Source organism: Lipotes vexillifer, unplaced genomic scaffold, assembly GCF_000442215.2.
Source record: "Lipotes vexillifer unplaced genomic scaffold, Lipotes_vexillifer_v1.1 scaffold15, whole genome shotgun sequence".
NCBI lineage: Eukaryota > Metazoa > Chordata > Mammalia > Artiodactyla > Lipotidae > Lipotes > Lipotes vexillifer.
In genome coordinates this window covers 1,924,439-1,947,140 of record NW_006784589.1, presented here as the reverse complement: position 1 = coordinate 1,947,140, position 22,702 = coordinate 1,924,439, and the positions used below count along the sequence as shown (strand labels likewise).

General features: G+C 40.2%; 1 protein-coding gene and 1 pseudogene across 2 annotated transcripts in view; one reads left to right on the top strand and one right to left on the bottom strand.

Moving 5' to 3' along the window:
* The window catches only part of MAOB (monoamine oxidase B), a 113,187-nt gene that overhangs the window by 54,960 nt on the left and 35,525 nt on the right, over window positions 1–22,702 (bottom strand). The window contains exons 2-3 of the mRNA XM_007456969.1: window positions 13,100–13,194; window positions 11,536–11,673 (exon numbers count right to left, since the gene is read on the bottom strand). Of these exons, the coding sequence (XP_007457031.1) occupies window positions 11,536–11,673; window positions 13,100–13,194 (233 nt within the window). The remainder of the gene's footprint in view (window positions 1–11,535; window positions 11,674–13,099; window positions 13,195–22,702) is intronic.
* LOC103076106 (non-histone chromosomal protein HMG-14 pseudogene) lies at window positions 20,718–21,020 on the top strand (annotated as a pseudogene). The gene has a single exon (XR_014368637.1). The product of XR_014368637.1 is annotated as a non-histone chromosomal protein HMG-14 pseudogene (transcript).

Below are 22,702 nucleotides of genomic sequence, written 5' to 3'. Positions count from 1 at the left end.
GATATAACAGAGTTCCAGCAGTCTTACCAGAATGAGCAGCTTTAATACTTTTTAAAATTCCTGGATTAAGAATGAAATGAGATGGTTCAATGTCTCTCAATAGCCCTTTATTTAACCAAATGGAAAGTTCATGTCAGTGGCCTCTGTGGGTTCCTAATGCCACTAGGAGATCAGGTGGGTCTCAGGAGGTCAAATGGGGGTAAAAAAAAATTAGCAATGAGGCATAAGAGAGAAGCAAGGTAGTATTAGGGGGCAAGAACCTGAGCAGAAAGAAGAGGGTTGAGTCCACAGTTCAATTCTCAGCACCCTTACCCTTTTCCTTGTTTTTCTTGAGACTTCCCCCGACTCTTATGTACCATTTCTGTGTCAGTCAGCAGCTCAGCTGAGGAACCAAGTACACAAACTCTGGAGTGAGGTGGATCAGAGTTGGAGTGCTCACTCCATCACTTAGCAAGTGAGGGATCTTGAGCAAATCACCCAAATACCTTGTGCTTCAGTGCCCTCATTTGTAAATAAGAGATAGTAACGGCCATCAAGCTTTTCTGAGGATTGAGATAATGCATATCAGATGCTTACACGGGTGCTTTGCACATATTTAAATCTCAAACGGTGTTGGCTATTGTTGTTGCTATTAAATTCAATTTTGAACTGAGTTTCCAGGAACCACAATGCACATGTGTGTTTGGTTCACTGTGAGAGCCTGAACTATAGGTGATTATGAATTGTGATTTTTTTTTTTCTTGGTTTGCACATGACTAGATGCTGTCTGTAGCAGCTGCCCTTAACATTTGCCAACTTAAAAAAGAGGAAACAGGGCTTTCCTGGTGGCGCAGTGGTTGAGAGTCCGCCTGCCGATGCAGGGGACACGGGTTCGTGCCCTGGTCCGGGAAGATCCCACATGCCGCGGAGCGGCTGCGCCCGTGAGCCATGGCTGCTGAGCCTGCGCGTCCGGAGCCTGTGCTCCGCAACGGGAGAGGCCACAACAGTGAGAAGCCCGCATACCGCAAAAAAATAAAATAAAATAAAAAAAATAAAAAAGAGGAAACAGTAAATGTCAGAAGTAAAAGGCTCCAGGTCACTTTGCAGTCCTTTTGCTCAGAGTTTTGCACGGAGCATGTGCGCTAAAAGATGAAATGAATAGATAAACATCTTTCACTGAACTATAGCCTTATCTTCTCTACAACTCACCACTTGTGGGAATCTTCCTTAACTATATTTTAAGCCAATAATCTTTTATAACACTTTGGGCCAGTTCTGTGGTTTCTCCAGTGTCAGTCATAGGGACAATTTAAAAACTTTATTAAAATAATATTAAGGTAATGCCATCATACAAAAAGTATTTATGCTCTCCATGAAGTTAGTCCGTTAAATTTATTTAGCAATGTCCTTCAAGGTTTTGAGAAGTGTCCAAAGCACTCTCTGGCAGTATCTCTGACCACCTCGACCTCATTTAGTTCCAACTGGCTCGCTGCCTTATGCATGAAAATCTCAGGGACATGGCATTTTCCTGGGCACCTAGGAGAGTTTTTAAAAAGGGATTCTAAGCTGGTGTGCCCTTTAGGAAACAACAGGCACATAAGGAATTTCACTCTTTGTTTACTTCCAAGTTCTTTGTGATGCCATATATTTGGAGTTGCTAGGATAAGTAAAATTAATCTATGCCATAATGTAGGGTTTATGTTATAAGATCTAGACATGTTTTAGACAGGTTGTTAAAAAACTGAAGATGGATTAGAAACATTTGCAAAAATCCATAGCATTTGCTAACTTTCTAGGCCTCTGCTGTCCCATACAGTAGCCACTAGCCGTATGTGGCTATAAAGTGCTTAGTATGGGGCGAGTCCAAATTAAGATGTGCTATAGTATAAAATACATACCAAATTTCAAAAGCTTAATACAGAACAAGAATGTAAAATATCCTATTAAATAATGTTTTTTATTGACTACAAGTTCAGATAATATTTTGGATATCCTGGATTAAATAAAATATATTCTTAAAATTAATTTCACCTCTTTCTCTTTACTTTTCAATATGGTTACTAGAAAACTTTAAATGGCATATGTGGCACATCTTATATTTCTACTGGAGAGTGCTGTTTTAAGCTATTTTAATGAGTAGTACAGATTTTACATATTTGTCAGAAGGGGGAAAATTAATGTATTTTGATTCTCTGAACTTAGGTTATTTAGGGATTAGTAAACTCTGACATGCCCACTGTCTCCTGACAGCTCTACAAGACCATCAGCACTTAGTAACCCAAAGGAAAGGGTCTCAATTGGGCCAAATAATAACCATGGTCCCATATGCCAGGATCTGAAGAGTGGAGCGGGAGAAAACTTAGAAGGTAACACAACTAAAAAAGGGGATTTAAATTTCTCTTTTTTATTATCTGTTTACTCCGTCTGGGCATGTGAGTCTAGATGCAGCCAAATGCTGATGTCCTAGCCTATTAGTAATATGGGAAATAAATAAAGAAGAGAAGACTGGATTTTAAAGTGAGAGAAGTTATATTTCAGTGTGTAAGGAGCCCACGAAAATATTTTCAGGATGAGTTTATTGGCCTGGTTCTCTTTTGAAAAGAATTTGTAAAGCTTTATCCTATCTGCTGTCTCACCATTTAAATTTTTACTTGGTAGTAAGGCTCCTCAGAGCCTATTAGAAAAGTTTGTTTTCAAAAAGAAAGGAAACAAGCTCTATCAAAACATCCTTAGTATCTTCAGTGTATCACAGCAGGCTTCTTGGTGAAAATAATGTTAATCAGTGTCTTCAGTTCTCTTTCTCTTTAAAATCTCAAAGCACTCAGGACAGGTACAAATGTCCATCTTTTGCAAATGGAGAAATCAAGGTACAAAAGCATAAATAACATGGCCAAGGTCACAAAAAAAGTCAATGATGGTGTGTGTGTGTGTGTGTGTGTGTGTGTGTGTGTGTGTGTGTGTGTGTGTCTATAGCAGACACTGCGAAAATTCTGTGGCCCAGTAATACCAGGATAAGAGTCTTTGAGGGTTTGCATTCAAACAGCTGCTTTGGGATCTAGACTGTCTACACTCAAAGGGTCAAAGCTCAGTCACTAAGCCTGGCTGGAAGCAGTTTGGTTATTGTTAATAGATATGTCACCCAGGAGACTGCTGCCTAGGCAGGTGAGAATCACAGATATCTGCTGGAAACACTGGGCCTAACCTCTTCTCATAGACCATAAACTATCAAAAGTAGAGTCTGTGCGTAGAAAACAAACTTATCGTTACCTAAGGGGAAAGGGGTGGGGAGGGATAAATTAGGAGTTTGGAATTAGCAGACACACACTACTATATACAAAATAGATAACCAACAAGGTCCTACTGTATAGCACAGGGAACTATATTCAATACCTTGTTATGAACTATAATAGAAAAGAATATGAAAAAAGTAGTCTTTTTTTTCTAATTGCATTTTTAAAAATAAAAATGAGAGGAGCTCTTCATAAAAAGTTCAAGCAGTACTCAAAAATACAATGAAGAAGGCAACAAATTACCTCAAATTGTACCATTCAGGTTAAAAAAAATAGGGCTTCCCTGGTGGCGCAGTGGTTGAGGGTCCGCCTGCCGATGCAGGGGACACGGATTCGTGCCCCGGTCCGGGAAGATCCCACATGCCGCAGAGCGGCTGGGCCCGTGAGCCGTGGCCGCTGAGCCTGCGCGTCCGGAGCCTGTGCTCCGCAACGGGAGAGGCCACAACAGTGAGAGGCCCGCGTACCGCAAAAAAACAAAACAAAAAAAAGCTATAACATTACATTCCAGACTTCTGTGTAAGCATCTACAATATAGAAAGATGGATGGATGGATGGTTGATATGGATGGACAAGCGAACGAATGGATGACTGAGAGAAAGAGGAAGGAAACAAAAAAGGAAGAAAGGAAGGAGGAAAGAAAGGGCAAAGAAAGAAATACGAGTATCTGAGAATCAAGTCATATTTGTTGTTTTCACTGACATAGATGTACTTAAATTTAATGGAAGAAAATAAACTGAAGGAACTGAAGGAAGAGCTAAACTTCAAATAAATGTTGCATAACCCAAGAGAAAGAGCCCTGTAGCATAAAGTCAAAAGATCATAAAAATCATTAAGAGATTTGAGCCTTTGTTTTTTTATTAGCTACAAGTATCATTTTGGTATATACTGATTTCATGCTATGAAGGAAGATTTCAGTAGCCCTCACCTTTCTTATACCTCTTCCCTTCTCACCTTCTCCACATTCTGATTTTATAGATTATACAATTTTCTTTTTACCATATAAAGACTTTTTTTAAAAAAAGGTCTGTAGTACATTCTTTACTAGAGCCGTAATTCTTCCAATTCTTTGTTTAAATCTTTATTTAAACGTATTTAATGTTTAGTGCCAATTTCATCCAAGCTGACCCATTATTCCTGAGTTCTTTATTTGGAATCATCATTTGATGATACCTTGAAGTGGAGTGATGCTAGGACAAAATTTTAAATTGTGTGCCATTAGTTTAGTGGGCAGGATGCAGGTGCCCAGAAAAGAAATGGTACAGGATTGAAAGGTAGAGAAAGTGGTAAAGCACTGGCAAAACTGTCGCCTGGATGATTGGGAAAGGCAGACCAAGTACTTACCGACCTTGAAGCTCTAAGAGAAACTGTTGGAGTTGTTAGTGATTTTATTTTATTTTTTTTTGCGGTACGCAGGCCTCTCACTGTTGTGGCCCCTCCCATTGCAGAGCACAGGCTCCGGACGCGCAGGCTCAGCGGCCATGGCTCACAGGCCAGGCCGCTCTGCGGCATGTGGGACCTTCCCGGACTGGGGCACGAACCCGTGACCCCTGCATCGGCAGGCGGACTCTCAACCATTGCGCCACCAGGAAAGCCCTGTTAGTGATTTTTTACTTTGTAACATGTTTGCTTTCAGCAATGGTGTAGCTCTGGGATCGAAGAGCCAGGATTGGAAACCCTTTCTTGTCATCAATTCTCAAATTTTGTGATCTATGGCTGCTGTCCTTTCCCGGTTTAATTGTGCCATGGGATTTTTCTTTTTTTTGCTTTATTTTATTTAGTCACGTTTCCTTTTTTTGTCGTTTATCTCTTTTCATATTAAAAGAAAAATCTTTGATCCCACAAATTCCACACCGACTTCACCCCAAATTGTCTCAAATTCAATAACTTAGCCCTGTGCCCTGCACAGCAGTCACCTATATTAGATGTGCATTACATGTTAGACAATTTGAATAGAGTGTAGAAACTTAACAGTAACCGATTGGCAAAACATCCACCATATTACAGAACGTTCTTGTGACAGAATATTAAAATCGTATCTACAGAGAACTTTTAATGACATTAGAAAATACTTGTGAAATATTCATAAGTGAAAGTATAAAAAAAAAGAATCCAAGAAAGTCAAATATAAACGAAATATGTTGTGTGTGTGTGTGTGGTGCATAATCTTAAAGTACAAATAACTGTAAATTACAAAATGTGATCAAGAAAGTGAGGAGGAGACAGGACTTGGGAAGGAGTCAGTGGAATAACTGGAGTCAATTGCAGAACATTTTAAGGAAAGGTGGATCTTTAACAGGGTTTTTCCAAGAAGTGAGAGGGTAAGTTTGGCAGGAAGGAAGGGGGGCAAGCTAGGTGCTGGGGCTCGGAAGGAAATGACAGAAACCCTCCCATCCAGAGGACAGCGAGCTCTTCAATGTGTATTCTTGGCGCCTCAGTTCGTGCTCTGACTCCATCGCTTCCTGCCATATGCAATTAATCTCTTTAGCCTTTATATTCTTACCTGTTAAATGGGAACAAAACTTCTAGTTCACAGCCAAATAACTTCCAGTTATTGGGGACTCACGTTTGTGAGGTCCAAACAAGACATAAGTGAGAAAGCACCTGGAAGGTTCTAGATGCCCATACCAGAGTAACGTTACCATTGTTATTATTTACTGGTTGTAGCAGAGGCCAATAGAAAGGCATGGGCTCTGTGAGGGTGTGGCAAGGTAGGCTAACACATTTTAGGTCATCTTGTACTTCCTGCCAATCCCTACAGGCTGCTGAAGCTTTCACCTGTTCCATGATCACCTTTATTAGTCACCACCCTCTGATGAGCTGGGCCCATGTCGTTGCATCTCCTTTGGACTACTTGGCCACACCCCATGATGACATCGTATAGATGTCATATAAAATTTAACACAGGATTTAAGCTACAGGCTTGTTTCCTTTCATGAATTTCACCATCATAACTGAACTCTATACATCCTATACCCTCCACCTCCAGTATAATTTAAAACTAACTCTGTTACCCCCAACTCCAGATATGTGTGCGTGTGTATTTGTACACAGAGGATATGTTTACTGATTTTATCATATTTTAAATTCTAAAACGAAACCTTGAAGGCTTAGAATAAGTTCATCTCATATCCCCGAATATCGCTCCACATCCAGCCATTGAAAGCATCATTTTCAGCCAATTATTACATGCCGAAAATCTGTCTGTATTTTCTAAAGAACACAAATGAGTACTTTGGTTTCCAGAATAACTAACACAAGCTTCAGAATGATCACTAAACAAATGGGTCTCACTTGCTGAAGAGGAAATGACTATTCTACACATCTAGGGGGAAAAATCTCCCATGATGATAAGACATATATGTTTCCAACAAATAAATGAAATGGAATGGGGGTGGGTGTGGAAGAGAAGGTTCAGGAAGCCCATCTCAGCTCGGGCAGACTCTCGGAACCAGTGAGCTCTGTGTGGCATGTGTGACATTCATGTGAAAGGGGCAGCTGTTCCTGGATGAAATACAAGATTTTGTCTAACCTGTTTCTGGATTCTTCTGTCATCGTGAGAGAAGCAAGTACACCCTGGACTTTGATCCAGTCTTCTCTGGATTAATAGGATTGGAGGGAGAGGCATGCAGAAGGGGATACTAAGAGTCTGAAGAGGACTGGGCACTCCCAGTCTGCTGATTTCTGGGAGATGCTGAGGTCCTGCATCATAGGACAGTTTACATTCGCCAAATGCAATTAAAATTTGAATATTTTCTTTTTCAACATATCGCCTCTACTTTTGTTGCTGTTCCCCAACACTGTGAGACAGTGATCTCTTCCAAGCAGATCACTCAACTGGTCTTATCATTAGAGATCTAGTTTCCACTGTACGCTTTTTTTTTTTTTTTTTTTTTTTGCGGTATGCGGGCCTCCCACTGCTGTGGCCTCTCCGTTGCAGAGCACAGGCTCCGGATGCGCAGGCTCAGCGGCCATGGCTCATGGGCCCAGCCGCTCCGCGGCATGTGGGATCTTCCCGGACCAGGGCACGAACCCGCGTCCCCTGCATCGGCAGGTGGACTCTCAACCACTGTGCCACCAGGGAAGCCCTGCTGTATGCTTTTATGTGCTTTTTTTTTTTTTTTTTTTTACTGTATTTTCCACTGGCTTTCAGAGTTCCCACCAAACTGAGGGGCTCTGCCATATGGCGCCTGTTCCATGAGGTTGTTTGCACAATAGCAGTTGTAGCAACAAGTAGTAGGCAATATATTTGAGAGATGGCTCCTCATCCATAGGCCTCTTCAAGCCCTGAGGTTGACCACATACAACACAAAGGGGACTTTGACAGTGAGCTTGGCTTCTGCTCATTGGGAAGTAAGACCAGAGCATTTTTCTTTTTTTCTCAGTTTCTCCCCACAGCTGAAATTTGGAAATGATGATCAGTGTGAAGTTGGGCTCTTAAATTTAAGTCATGCTACATCTTTACATTCACCAAACTCCTAACAGTTAAGCTTTGGGGCCTAAAGCAGTTTCATGCATACTTTAACTAGACACTAGTTCCAAATTTCAGACTTATAAAAGCTTCTGAGACAGAGCAACTCTATTTGCCAGTAGCCTAAATTGTACCAAACTTCAGAATTTTCTCCAGCTCCTTCAAAGTAAGAAACCAAAAGAACAAAAAACAAGCAACAACAAAACGACCACACATGTGAACATGCAAACACACACACACTCTCTCTCTCTCTCTCTCTCTCACACACACACACACACACACACACACACACACACGATGAAGGAGGAGGAGGCACAAATTAAAATCTAGCAAGATCCCTTAAGAGGTTTATATTTTTTATCTTTTTCTTTTTAATTATGAGATAGTCCCTAAAACGGTACATTTTTCACAAGTCACTTTCAAGGCATGTAAACAGCTGCCTTCTAAACTATCCTAGCAGAAATTAGCATGACGATTTGTGAAACAGATTAAAAACTTCCGTAGATGTTTCACGATAATTGTTAAGCACAAAGGACTGCATCACTGATTTGAGAAGTGCAGAAAACACCTTCTAAGTTATATAGATTTGAGCTGAAGCGATCACTTTTCCCACTGATAATTAAACCCCAGTATAGCTCGGTATCACATCTTTGAATCACAAACAAGGTTTTGGAAAACCACATTTTAGCGACATAAGACAGATCCACTGTGGTACTAAAAATGAATGCCACTCAGTAGATAGAAAAATTTCTGGCAGATCAGAGGCAGACAGCAAAACACCCTGCACATCGCAGCACACCCGGGGTTGATGAATGCTTGTTATGGGCCCAGCATGAGCACATCCCATCTGTCAACAGACCAGTTCTTCCAGAACTATCAGAGAACTGGTGATACTGGGAGTCCTCGTTTCTTGGGAAACACCCTTCCTCTGGATAGCTATCCTATCATGGGCTACTGTAGCACCCCCCTGCCCCCTTTTGTGAGTAGCTCCATTTCACCAGTTTCAATTCCGTAGCTTAATGTTATTAAGGATGCACATAAAACTCTGTCTTCTTTTAACAACCATGTAAGAAATTGAAAAAAACAGAGTCCTTGAGCAGGCTGATTTGAATTGCAGGATCTGACAATATGAGAAGTAACACACTTGATACTCTTGATATGCTCAGGTCCGCTGAAGAAACAAGGCAGAAATATACTAGATATTTGCATGAACCACTTGGGAACAGTATTTGCACTTGGGAACAGTAGTTATTGAAATAGGTAATAGAGAGGAATGGCCAAATGGCCAAAGTACTGCCTACCATGACAGAGAAGACAACTTTTTGAACTACGTTCTTCGGCATGTAGTAGCAGGTCAGCTATCAGAGTTCTGCTCAATAATCCCAGAAGTGGATGGAGTCATCTGAGATGCTTTTTACGGGTTCAAAATAAGAAAAATGACATATGAGCAAAGACATGGAGGTGATGGTGGTGGAGAACAAATATTTAGTTTGGGGAGGACTTCTTAGTTCTAAGGTCTTTATTATTATTTATTATCGTGTAGCGCTTCACTGGATACAGCCACAAGGAGGTCAAATTAGCACCCTTATCAAGACTGAAAAAAACCTTTGTTTCATAAATTCATTAGTGCTTCAATCGTGTCAGGATGAGAATTAATTAGAGAGTAAGTAAGTATACCAAACATGTACAGCAGAAGTCAGAAAATAGCAATATAGGAACATGAAAATCTAGGTACCAAAAGAATATTTTAGAGTGATTTTCGCTAGATAGGATTATTGGAGGGGTTTGTAAATTGTTTTTCTCTACCACATTTTCTTATTATATTTTTACAATAAACATGCTTTCCTTTTGTAATAATTCAAAAGCAATAACATTTATTTTGAATTTCATACAAAGCAATGTCGGCATATATATTTATTCTGTATCAAGTCAGAGATACTGCTTAATTATATTTTCTTAGCTGCACGTGCGTTATACGAAATAGCTTAAGAAAGCAGCATTATTCGGTCATCACTCTGAAAAATTCAAGTATTACATCGTTTCCACAGTTGATAACTAGGAGCCATCTCTTTCAAACAAGGAACATAATGTCGGCCGTAAGATTTCCAGATAAACAAAGCGTCCTGAACTTAGCTCCCGACTGCCAAGAAACCCTGCCCACACACAGACAGAAAAGTGAATATAATTTCTAGTCATCTCCTTTGTCGGGAGAAACCTAAAAGAGATCCTAGTGTTCTGGGAATTCAGTCTCTGCAAGTCTTAAAGGTTAGGACAAGAAAGACAGAAGAAATCAGTCAAGATGAGCTACATATAAAAGCAAGGAATGCAGTGAAGAATGTTTACTAAGTGTTGCTGATGGATGTTCAACAAATCACTCTATCGCCATGCTACATTTTCATTTCTAATTCATGTGTCTCTTTTTCCACGAGACAAATAGGGAAGCAAGGTGAAAAGGCTCATAAAACAAAATCTGAACATCAACATTTATGTATAAATGTTACCCGCATTATACCAAATCAGATAGATGTTTATTTCCTGTTTTAGTAAATGATTCACAATGTACAGTCTATTATTTGTCCTTCTTGATATTATCACCCACAAATAATATCCAGGTGTGGACACTGTTATGTATATCAAAACTGACTGTTGCGAGTTCTTCTGTCTCCCAAGGGGACGATTTCTTCTGGTGAGGAACTTGGCTCTATACTGCTCGCTTCCACTTACGCAGGCAAGTGAGGGAGAGAGAGGAAAGACTGAAATTCAAAACCTCTGCCAGTCCTTCCGTGGGACTTCAGAGTGGGGTCCAGGGTAGGTGAGTCTTTGCCTGTCAGAGAACATCAGTGACATTGTGGACCAAGAAAATGATGCTGGGAAAACAAGGATCAGGGAGATGCCAGAAGAGTCTAAAGGCAGAAACATGATGGGAGACTGGAATCCACAGAGAAATGTGGCCAGTGAGAAATCCCCAGGGGCACACTGTTTGAAGAGCTTATTAGAATTAGAACATCCAGTATTCAATTCTAAGTTGTTTATGTTTTTGCAATTGAACCCCTTACCCACACTGTTCAAAACTTCAGTCCATTTTGCTGTACACAAATGCTTGGGGTGGTCCGAAGAAAATCAAGAGAAAGAGATGAACTTGAACCCAGGTTGACATAGAACAAAGGAAAGAAGAGAGTCACTGGCCATGAATGTGAATGAGCATAAGTATCATGGAAGCAAGAACCATGAGCCACAAATGATCATGGGAATTGAAACCCAGTAAACGTGCAGGAATTTGGGGGAGATCAATGGAGCGTCCCCATGAAAGATGGAATCTGAGACTTGACTTACTTTTACGTAAATCTCTAAGAGAGTGAGTTTAGACTATATACAGGACATAATGACCAAATTTCAAAATATTACATTAGACATGTTGCAAATACTCTATAATGTGGAGTCTAGGGCAGCATTAGTAAAACTATACACAGGTTTTTGTATCACATGAAAGAGCCCCAGTTATTTTAATAGAGGTATTTAATAAATCAATCACAAATGTTTTTTTCTCTATTGGTTTTGTTAAACTTTTCACCAAATGGGCAATACCACTTCATCAATAACTTTCCCAAATAGGTTCAGAATTCTCCTTTGATAACAGTAAAAAAAAAAAAAAAATTCTCAGAATGTTCATATACTTATAAAACACATATGCATCATTCAAGGATGAAGGAGATTGTCTGAGGGGAGGATCTGGAATTCATATATGGAAAACACCCATAGAGAAATCTTCAAATCCTTCAAAGGCTGGTCCAGGCTTACCTTTAGATGGTGAATCAGACGCTCTGCTTCATTCACTTTGTAGGTCTCCAATCCTAACTCCTTGGATAATCTTAAGATGCGATTCTGAGTTGGGCCAACATAAGATCCTCCAAGGTCCACATATTTAACTTTTTGGTTCTGTTTTCCCATGGAAAAAAAATAAAAATAAATATATGTGAAAATGTTATTCGTAAGATTAAAAAAAAAGACAGCCCTCAAATAAGCAAATTGGCATTTCATAGGTTCTAGATACACGCTGAGGTGTATCCATAGAAAACTGGATTCTGTTAGCAACTCTACTTCAGTCATGCAACTTAACAGTTATAGAATCATTCCTTAATGTAAAGCAAAACTGATTGACCTTGAAATAGGCAAGAGGCTTCTGAACCCCATCATTCTCAATACATACCACAACGTGCTTTGGGTTTTAGTGGCCTTAGATTTGTAAGCTGTGAATTATTGATGAATTTCTCTTTACTTAGCATTTCAGGCTAATTTTGAGGCACCTAATGCTAGAGGAAAAGCTAGAAAGGAAATGACCACTTCTTTTCCTTTTTTTTTTCCAATTAAGTATAGTTGATTTACAGTGTTTCAGGTGTGTAGCAAAGTGATTCAGTTTTATATATGTATATATATACATATATATATATATTCTTTTTCAGATTCTTTTCCATTATAGGTTATTACAAAATGTTTAATATAGTTCCCTGTGCTATACAGTAGGTCCTTGTTGGTTATCTATGTTATATATGGTAGTGTGTATCTGTAAATCGCAAACTCCTAATTTATCCCTCCCCCCCCTTTATCTCCTTTGGTAACCATAAATTTGTCTTCTACGTTTGTGAGTCTATTTCTGTTCTGTAAGTTCATTTGTATCATTGTTGTAAGATTCTACATATAAGTGATATCATATGATCTTTGTCTTTCTTTGTGTGACTTTCTTCACTTAGTATATGATAAACTCTAAGTCCATCCAGGAAATGACCACTTCCTTTGTGGTTTGCTCATCCAGACATTTGAAAGATAGCATTAGGGAATGTTTGGTCCCAATTCAAACCTTTGAAACTGCTCTTATGTTCAGTAGGAAGTTTTCTATATGGTTATGAATTAGCTTCACTTGAAACAACTAAGGACCAACCTTTGAAAAAGAGTGACTAGAAAAACTCCCTATGTTTGAACATGTCCAAACATAACTGGATTCCTAATAGTCAGGGACACCAGATCAGGTCCTCCTCTTCTGTTTTTGTTTGTTTGTTGACTATATAGTTCTCTGACTAAAAAAAAAAAGGGAACATACATTTCACAAGGGCAGTGGTCTTTGTTTCATTCACTAATGTATTTCAAACACCTAATTCTTGGAGCAATCATTTATTGGGCAAGTACCAAGTATCATGAGGTGAGAAAAGGGACAGAAGAAAAGGGTTGAAAAGGAAGCAAATTGAGAGGCTGTGGAGAGTAATTTTCACTCTCTTAAGAAGAGTCAAATGAAGTTCAAGACCTTCAGAAAGAAACAAGAAACTCAGCTTCAGTGTCACGTTTCTCCAGCCCATCATTATTGTCTTACCCTGATGGTGTAAGTCCTGCCTCCCACACGGTCCCGGGCTTCCAGAACAATCACATTCAGGCCAGAGTCATGCAGGAGTTTGGCTGCTGCCATACCTAGGAGAAAATACAAGAAAAAATCAGAATCAAACACTTTACAGGGACTCCAGATCAGCTCCTCATGTTAACAGCCAATGAGAAAAGTCCATGTTAGCTCATACACATGGCTTATCATCACGCTCAAGTTATTCAACTTACAGGTGGCTAATAGGGTTTCTCAATAGAGATCCAGAGTCCAAGTCTGGGAAACCAACTGCTATTTCTAGAAAGAATAAAAGGGATTTCATTTTTGGTAAAGGTCTCAAATCTTAAAAACTTCTTTGGTCACTATATCAAAATGTCTATCGTTAAAGACTAAATTACATGATTATGTGTCTGACGACATGAAAGAAAACACAAAGCCACCCAAAAGAGAAATGTATAAGCCCCAGCAGACACAGGACGAAATGGAGCCACTGACTTCATTCTCAAGGCAAATCTGAAAATCCAGTAAATTGGGGAGTGGGGGGTAGAGTTGGCCTTCAAAACATGTGAAAGGACCTAAGCTTTACTATTAAAACCGAACTTTTAGAAATTGATGTAAAGTTTCAAAACCAAGGACATAAGATTCAACCCACTTAATTCCCCATATGATCCATCACTGAAGAATGAAATGGCTCCATTCATTCATTCATTGAATTATTAATGTCGTCAAAAATACTTATTGTATGCCTACTATATTCCCACCATCATGCGTTCAACTTAAAAAAGAAAAGTTTTATTGAGGTACATTTACATACAATAAACCTTACCCAACGAGTTCAGTGAGTTTTGATAAAGTATAAAGCTTAGCGTAGAGTTCGAATATGTAGTTTTTGGTATAAGTACATCCTGAATGTAGTTTTTGACCTCACAGATCTTAAAATTCTGCATCTTTAACTTTCAGAGTTTTCTCAGACAAGAGAACTCTGGTGCTCTTACCACAATGAACTGAATTTGCTCAGTTCCAAATACCTTACTCGTTTGCTTTATGAGACCAAACAAAATCAAGGAAGTGACAAGATGCTGTGCCTTACAGATAAGTGAAACAGTTTCTATCCTGTCTTTTAAAAATAATAGTTCTGGGACTTTTACATAACACTAGTGTGAAAAAATAAATGATTCCCGTAAAAATAGCTAATATTCATATAGTGCTCACAACATGAGATGCTAGTCTTAAGTGTTTTAATGTATATTTTTAATGCTGTGAGAATTCAGTGAATTCTCACAGCAATCCAATAAAAAAGGTACTATTGATATTCCCATTTTATGGCTGGGGAAACTGAAGCACAAAGAGGTGTCCAAAGTCACATAACGAGCCAGCAGCAGAGCCGGGCAGTTTCGTTCCAGTGTCCGTTTCTATAACCATTACGAGTATTGCTTTTCACGGGGCCTCAGAGCCATCCTTTTCATAGACGCAGCTCTCAATTTTTGCTTCAGGGAGAGATTACATTTCAAAAGATATTTTTCACTTTGTTTGGACCAACGTGTTTTTAAAACACATTTGTAGGGACCTCCCTGGTGGTCCAGTGGGTAAGACTCTGCGCTCCCAATGCAGGGGGTCCGGGTTCCATCCCTGATTGGGGAACTAGATACCGTATCCATGCCGCAACTAAGAGGTCCGCATGCCACAGCAACGATACCACGTGTCACAACTAAGACCCAGAACAGCCAAAATAAATAAATCAATACATACATATTACATAAGTAGAATATTCTAAAAAAAGCACACACACTTGTATCTTGTGGTTTGATAAGAATCCATGGAACATAAGATATGAGCCTACCGTAAAAGCCACAATGAAAAGCCGAGGCTTCATTCTCCCTCTCTGAGCTGCCCTAAAAGAAGAAACCTTTTTTTTTTTAAACAGTCTGATGTGGGGCTTCCCTGGTGGCACAGTGGTTGAGAATCCACCTGCCAATGCAGGGGACATGGGTTCGAGCCCTGGTCCGGGAAGATCCCACATACCGCGGAGCAACTAAGCCCATGCGCCACAACTATTGAGCCTGCACTCTAGAGCCCGTGAGCCACAACTACTGAGCCCGCGCACCACAACTACTGAGCCTGCGCTCTAGAGCCCATGCTCTGCAACAAGAGAAGCCACCGCCATGAGAAGCTCGCGCACCGAAACAAAGAGCAGCCCCCACTCGCCACAACTAGAGAAAGCCTGTGCGCATCAACGAAGACCCAATGCAGCCAAAAATAAATAAATTAAATAAATAAATTTTAAAAATAAAGAGGCTAATGTGAACTTTCATTATTTGAGTTAGTCCATCTTCCTATCCCTGTCCTTGGGTGCAAGGCCGGGACTTCCAGTTGGTGGTGAGGTGATGGTGCCAAAGTCCACAGCCCCATGAGCAATGTGCACAAGCACTGCAGAACCCTAATTTAGAAATACAGGGCTTGGATTTTTAACTCCAGTTTCCTAATTTTACCTTTATAAGGAAAAAACAAAGAGAGAGAGAAAACCTTTCTATTTAGAGCCAAAATTGCAGACGATTCAATGCCGTTTCTCTTATCAAGCATCAGTTCAACAAATGAAATATGAAATAACATGCAGCCATAGTAACAGCTGCTATCATGGAATTCAGATACACCTGCTGAGCATGTTGAGGCTTAAACAAAAGGGCTCAGAACGAAACACAACATCACTCATATACACTAGCATTTTATATTCCACAAAAGGTACTACTGGGTAAGTGCAGTTACCCAATAGTATCTGATGCTAAACAGAAACATTTACTAAAACAAGCCAGCGTCTTATCAAATCATTGAATAGAGTTCTTTATGCTCATGTGCCTTAAAAAGGCATAAATAGAAATTACAAAAATATCTTTAAATAGGGCAATACGAGAATATGTTGTTAGAAATACCTCACAACTTGTCTCACTCATGCTTGTTGGATATCAACTGACAAATACTGATTTGAAAAATAATTGACGCAAATACCAATGGCTTAAGAAAGTCCCTGCAAGTTTAGGAGGAGGGAATTTTAGGAAACTGAAGAAGGAACTGAGGAGTTGGAGTCTGGCCCGGAGCTGATTAAGATTGTTAGGATGTATAAACAACAACGTCCTACTGTATAGCACAGAGAACTATATTCAATATCCTATGATAAACCATAATGGAAAAGAATATTAAAAAAAGAATGTATATATATGTATAACGGAATCACTTTGCTGGACAGCAGAAATTAACACAACATTGCAAATCAACAAAACATTCTAAATCAACTATACTTCAGTAAAACTTTTTTTATAAATAAAATAAAAATAGATTGTTAAGATCTCAAGGGATTCCTTAGTGATGACTGGCAAAAGGACTAATGGTTTGATTAATCAAAGAATAAGCAAACAACTAAGTATCCAGAAGCGCCCCAGCTTACAACAGGGTTGTTTCCCAAGAGTTCATGTTTATGTCAGTCATTTGGAACTCTTTTCTTAAATAAATTTATCTATTTGTTTATTTTTGGCTGAGTTGGGTCTTTGTTGCTGGGCGAGGGCTTTCTCTAGTTGTGGCGAGCGGAGGCCACTCTTCGTTGCGGTGCGCGGGCTTCTCATTGCGGTGGCTTCTCTTGTTTCAGAGCACGGGCTCTGCAGGCGTGCAGGCTTCAGTAGTTATGGCACGTGGGCTCAGTAGTTGTGTCTTGCGGGCTCCAGAGCGCAGGCTCAGTAGTTGTGGCACACGGGCTTAGTTGCTCTGTGGGATCTTCCCGGACCAGGGCTCGAACCCCTGTCCCCTGCATTGGCAGGGGGATTCCTAACCACTGCGCCACCAGAGAAGCCCCATTTGGAACTTGTAACACATTTTGCCATAGAACAAAAATATGAGAGATGGTACATTCTCTGGGAAGTCTGGGAATTTTAAAATGCAATACTATTGTGAAAAAAAATCATAAAGTAGCAGAATTACATTTGCCCTAAGAACACTAGACAGTGTAATTGGCACAGTTGAAACAGGCAATCATTTCCTGACACAATGCAATAACAGCTAAAAAAAAAAAAAACCCCACAGTAATAGCAGCCACCATCTAAAGCATTGAGGATTGCTTTGCTGTGTGAAGAAAGAGCATTTCATACATAATGCTCATCGGATTTTCACCACAGTGCTGAGAGGTATTATTATCCTCATTTTAAAAAGAAAAAATGGAGGTTTGGAGACATTCACTGACTTGCCGCAGATTATACAATTAGTAAATGGTAGGGTCAGGGTTCAGCCCCAAACCTGAACTCTTAGCCACCACCCACGGACCAAAAAGGAAAAATTAAAAATGCAGTAATCTATACACTGATTGATGCAAAGTGTTTTAAAACATTCTCCTCTCCATCTAAATAGAAGAATCTTAAAATATCAGTTTTTCTCTTAAAAAGATATTTAATTTTTGCAACTAATTTAGAAACAAGCATATAATGACTTCCTACTTTAAAAAAGCTAATTAAACTTGAGTTTAACATGCAGGATCAGTTACTATTTCACAATGATCATTTGGCAACTTCAGAGGCAGCCCCTATGTGTCCCTGACAGGCCCTTGATAAGATCATCTCATTTGTTACCTCTAAATGGTGCAGGATCGGTAGTATTTTGGCTCAGGGAGTCTCCTTTGGATGAATAAGCGTAGCATGGCGCACCTTACTAATGGTAGACTAAAGCCTAATGACATGAAATGATCAAAATATTTCATCTCCCTTCCCAGGTAATTCACTTGGAAAATGTTTCATCAAAGTGATGACTATTTCAATTAAATTATTTGGATACTTCAATTTGGATTATACACTCAAGTTATTTAAAATACCTAAACATCAGTGGTTTGCAGCTTTATTAACATTCTGTGCTTCCAGTTTTGTGCCACGGAAAAGGGCCGAAGAGAGACTGAAAAGTACACAGTGCAGGTAACAAAGGGGCCTCTTCTTGCTTTGTCGATATGTCTCATGTCCTTCCTATCAAAACCTGATCTTTAACAGAATTTGTCAGCACTTTCAAATGCAAAGTTAATTGTTTTGAAAACATGAAACATCAGTACTTCAATATTACATAAAGACTTTTTCTCAGTTTAAAGTTACCCAAAAAAAATATCATGTTAACCGAAACTGAGAAAAAAAATTCACTGTACCTCAAAGCATCTCTACCCTTATAACACTGGTAAACCATATAAGCACTCCCTCAGAAAGGATAAAAGCCAAAAGTATGCAAATAGTCCTCATCACCTCTGTCACTTCTGACAAGGCAAATGGTTTTATGAGAAAATTCTAGAAACAACCAAGTGACCTTCTGATCAAAGAACTGGAATTCTTTGATGTCGCTACAGAGAATGCCTTTTCAGTTATTTAACACAAACACGCACACACAAACAAAAGGGTCTGGGGTAAAAAGAAAAATATCACCAATGTGAAATTAAATTCATTAAAGGAAAGAGGCAATTGTAGGTAGAATTCAGATGTTGACTGTTGAACTCTTCAACACAGAGTAGAGGCAGGTAAAGATATCACTGAAAACAGGAACATTTTGAGCACTGACTGCACGCCAGTTTCTATTCCAAATGTTTTACATATAAGAATTTATTTATCCTCCTAACAACTCTATGAAGTGGGCAGATGTAAAAAGAGAAGCACAGAGAGGTCAAGTAACATACCCAAGGTCACACAGCTGGCCAATGGCAGAGCCAGTATTCAAATGCAGGCAATCTGACTCCAGATAACAAACATGGCCAGCAGCCTTTACTAAAGGGTGAAACACTGAAAGCCATCCATAGAACTTGACGAACCACATAAACATCAGGGTCACTGCTAGCACGTTCCATACCTTTGTGTAAATGACAAGAAGGTGTTACAGGGAAGAACAAAATCTGACTACTTGCCGGATCTGTTTCTTTTACTTTAACCTTTGCTTCCCATTGCTTTTGTTCACTAAAAGGATACTGTCTATACATAATGGCCTGCCTCAGGGAACCCTGCCCCTCTCTGTGAATGTTAAACCAAAGTGCCTTTGTTCAAGGAAACATCCTGACCCTGTCCACCTGTGAATGGCTGCAAGAAAGAAGAAATTAACACATCCCCTCCCTGAGGCTGGCCATTCCATTTGCAAATGGCCTTTTAACCTTACTTCCTCACCTCCTCCCCCTCTTTGTTCTATACGAGAAACTGGCATCCAGACCCCATAAGATGGTTCTTTGGAGACAGTAGTCTGCCATCTTCTTGGTTTGCTGGCTTTCTGAATAAAGTCGCTATTCCCTACCTCAACACCTTGTCTCCCGATTTATTGGCCAGTTGAGCGGTGAGCAGAGCGAGCTTGGACTCCGTAACAAAGGCACACACTCATGGCAGGTGAATTTCAAAAAGGCATCCTTTCTTTGGGTGAATGCAGCTCACATCGGTGCTTGGCTAGCAGTGTGGGCTGGATTACAACCCCTCTTTCATGGCATCATCCTGAACAGCTTATGCCGTGGCCTTGAAACTCAGAAAACTTATTTCCTGAATGATAAGAATTTAATTACCTAGCCTTTGTGTCCTCGATGCTAGTACACAGTTGGCACTTACATGCTTGTTGAATGTATTCATTTAATACCCTGCAGCAAAGATGACATTTAATTACTTAGTCAAGAAATAAACAAATGGCTGAAATGGTGTCTATATAAACATATTTAATATAGTATAGGAAACTAAAATATTGACACACGTTGAAACTGATTTCTTCTCGTCACACCGGAAATGGTAAAGGGATACCCCTGACTTTTTCAAAGAAAAAGCTGGAAAGAAAGCCGGCTAACCAATTATAATAACCACCTTATATTTGTACAGCACTACAGTTTCCAATATTCACACACATTAAGTTCTTAACAATAAGTCTTTGAGGCTCTCATTGTTATTCCTATTTTTCAGATTAGAAAATGGAGTCTGGGAGAGATTCAAGAGCTTGCTCAGCGTTACACAACTAGCGATGGCAGAGCTCGGTCTAAAATCCGGCTCTGTTTCTGTGAACTGTGTGTTCTTCATTAGTCACATTACTTCCTGTAACATACAAGGGCCAATGTTTTTTAAAAAAATTCTCAAAGCATGACGAGTTTTAAAAATAGAATATTTCTTTATTAACTTTCTTGGAAAGACTATATTGATAAAAACCACCTGGAGTCTGTCAGTGCCCAAAACCCTGGGACCAAGACATTTACAGGGAGATCTGAAGATATTTAGAGCGTCGCAGTGCCCTCTGGGATACCGCCATTGAACTACTCATTAAGAGGTGCTTTTGGCCCCGCCCCCTCGCCCGGGTCTGGGGCCCTGCGAGACGGCGGGCGGGTAGGGGCGCCGAGAGCGGGGACGGGGCGCAGTGGTCGAGTGACGGTCCACCTCACCTATTCGGGGCCCGGGCTACGGCGCGGTGGGCCCCATATTCCCAGATGACTGTCATGGTTCTAGTCCCAGAATCATACTTTGAGACCGCCCCCGCCGCCGGTCCCAGCAGCTCGGGCGGCGGGAGGAGCGGCAGCGGCCAGGCAGCCCAGCTTCGCGAAGGCTCTCGGCGCGCCGCGGCCCGCAGGCACCCGGCACGCGCCCGCCCCGCCGCCACGATGCCCAAGAGGAAGGTCGGCTCCGCCGAGGGGGCGGCGAAGGAGGAGCCCAAGAGGAGATCAGCGAGGTTTTCAGCTAAACCGGCTCCTGCAAAAGTGGAAACGAAGCCAAAAAAGGCGGCAGGAAAGGATAAATCTTCCGACAAAAAAGTGCAAACAAAAGGGAAAAGGGGAGCAAAGGGAAAACAGGCTGAAGTGGCTAACCAAGAGACTAAAGACTTACCTGCAGAAAATGGAGAAACTAAAAATGAGGAGAGCCCAGCTTCTAATGAAGCAGGAGAGAAAGAAGCCAAGTCTGATTAATATCACACACCTGGTCCTACCAGTGGTCCCTGTTTCCCTTCTTGTACAATCCAGAGGAATATTTTTATCAACTATTTTGTAAATGCAAGTTTTTCAGTAGCTCTAGAAACATTTTTCAAAAGGAAGGAATCCCACCTCATCCCATTTTTTAAGTGTAAATGCTTTTTTTAAGAGGTGAAATCATTTGCTGGTTGGTTATTTTTTGGTACAACCAGAAAATAGTGGGATATTGAATATGGGAGGCTTTGATTGTCTTGGGTGTCAGCTTAACATTCCACAGATGGGAGGGTAGCTTTTATATCCTATAATACAAAGCATACTAAATGGCAGTTTGGAGTCAGTTGTCCATTTAATGTCTTAAACACTTTAAATTACTTCTCTTCCCACGTTGTTTTTGGTATAATTGTTTCCTAAAGCAAACCATTCACCCCTCGATCTTGGCTTTCCTAGGCAGAATTTTGTGCACTCTGTAACATCTTTGGTCGTGGTAGTCCAGTTCTTCTAGTAACTGTTAATGTGCTGTGAACGACTGACAATTTGAGTATGTAGTGTATGTGATATTAAATTGTGAATGAGTGGGACTTACGATGTAACAGCGTATCAATATTTGAAGATATTGGTACTTGATACCGTGTGAAGGAAACTTTGCCCCCAAATTTTAAGCTGGAAAGTCACTGGAATAACTGTTCAGAAAAGAATCACAACTACATGATTTTTTAGGTTTTTGGTACGTATGTTGAGAATTGTGTGCAAATTGAAATGTCTGTGTACTGATCCTCAAAACAACCAATAAAATCTCAATTATGAAAGAAAAAAAAAAAAAAGAGGTGCTTTGGCCAAACAGTTCCTCCTCAAGTCCAGGCTAACTCCTCGTTCCTGAGAATGCACCGATCACAACTTTCCTAAAAACTGAAACAACTCATGATATAAACCAAACTTACCAATGTGTATGTGCTATCACTTTGATCACTGAGAAGCAAAGTCTAGAATTATGTTATTCACATCTTGCCCCCAGATATGAAAAAGACTCCAAGCCCTCTTGGAAGTCCTTTGCTCTGTTTTCTCTTAGACAGTCAAAATATACAACACAAAAACAAATGGCAATAGCTTCTAAAATAAAGGAGACCTTTACTGAAGCCTCAGGCCGTGTGATGATTTATGCTCTTGAAAAGGACAAAAAAAAAAATCAAGCTTTCATGAGTTGCCATAGAAACCTTTCTCCAGATGCGGCTGCTTCTGAGATACTACAATGAGACTGCCTTCCAAGGCCTTTCAGAATACATTTAAAACCATAAAAATTGTTTCATCACGCTTTACATGTAAATTATTGCATTTCCCTAAAATGTCAGCAATCATAATGAGCCTCGTTTCACAGCCAAGCTCTTGTCTTTTCTTTGTCGTGTGAAAGGAGTGGGTTCTCTTTCGTGTTTTATAATCATGGTAGACAAAATTTGTTTCTGCTTGACCTCAATATGGTCTCCCATGAAAAAAGGAGGCAAACCCAGGGCTTCCCTGGTGGCGCAGTGGTTGAGAGTCTGCCTGCTGATACAGGGGACATGGGTTCGTGCCCCGGTCCGGGAAGATCCCACATGCCGCGGAGCAGCTGGGTCCGTGAGCCGTTGCCGCTGAGCCTACGCGTCCGGCACAACAGTGAGAGACCCGTGTACCGCAAAAAAAAAAAA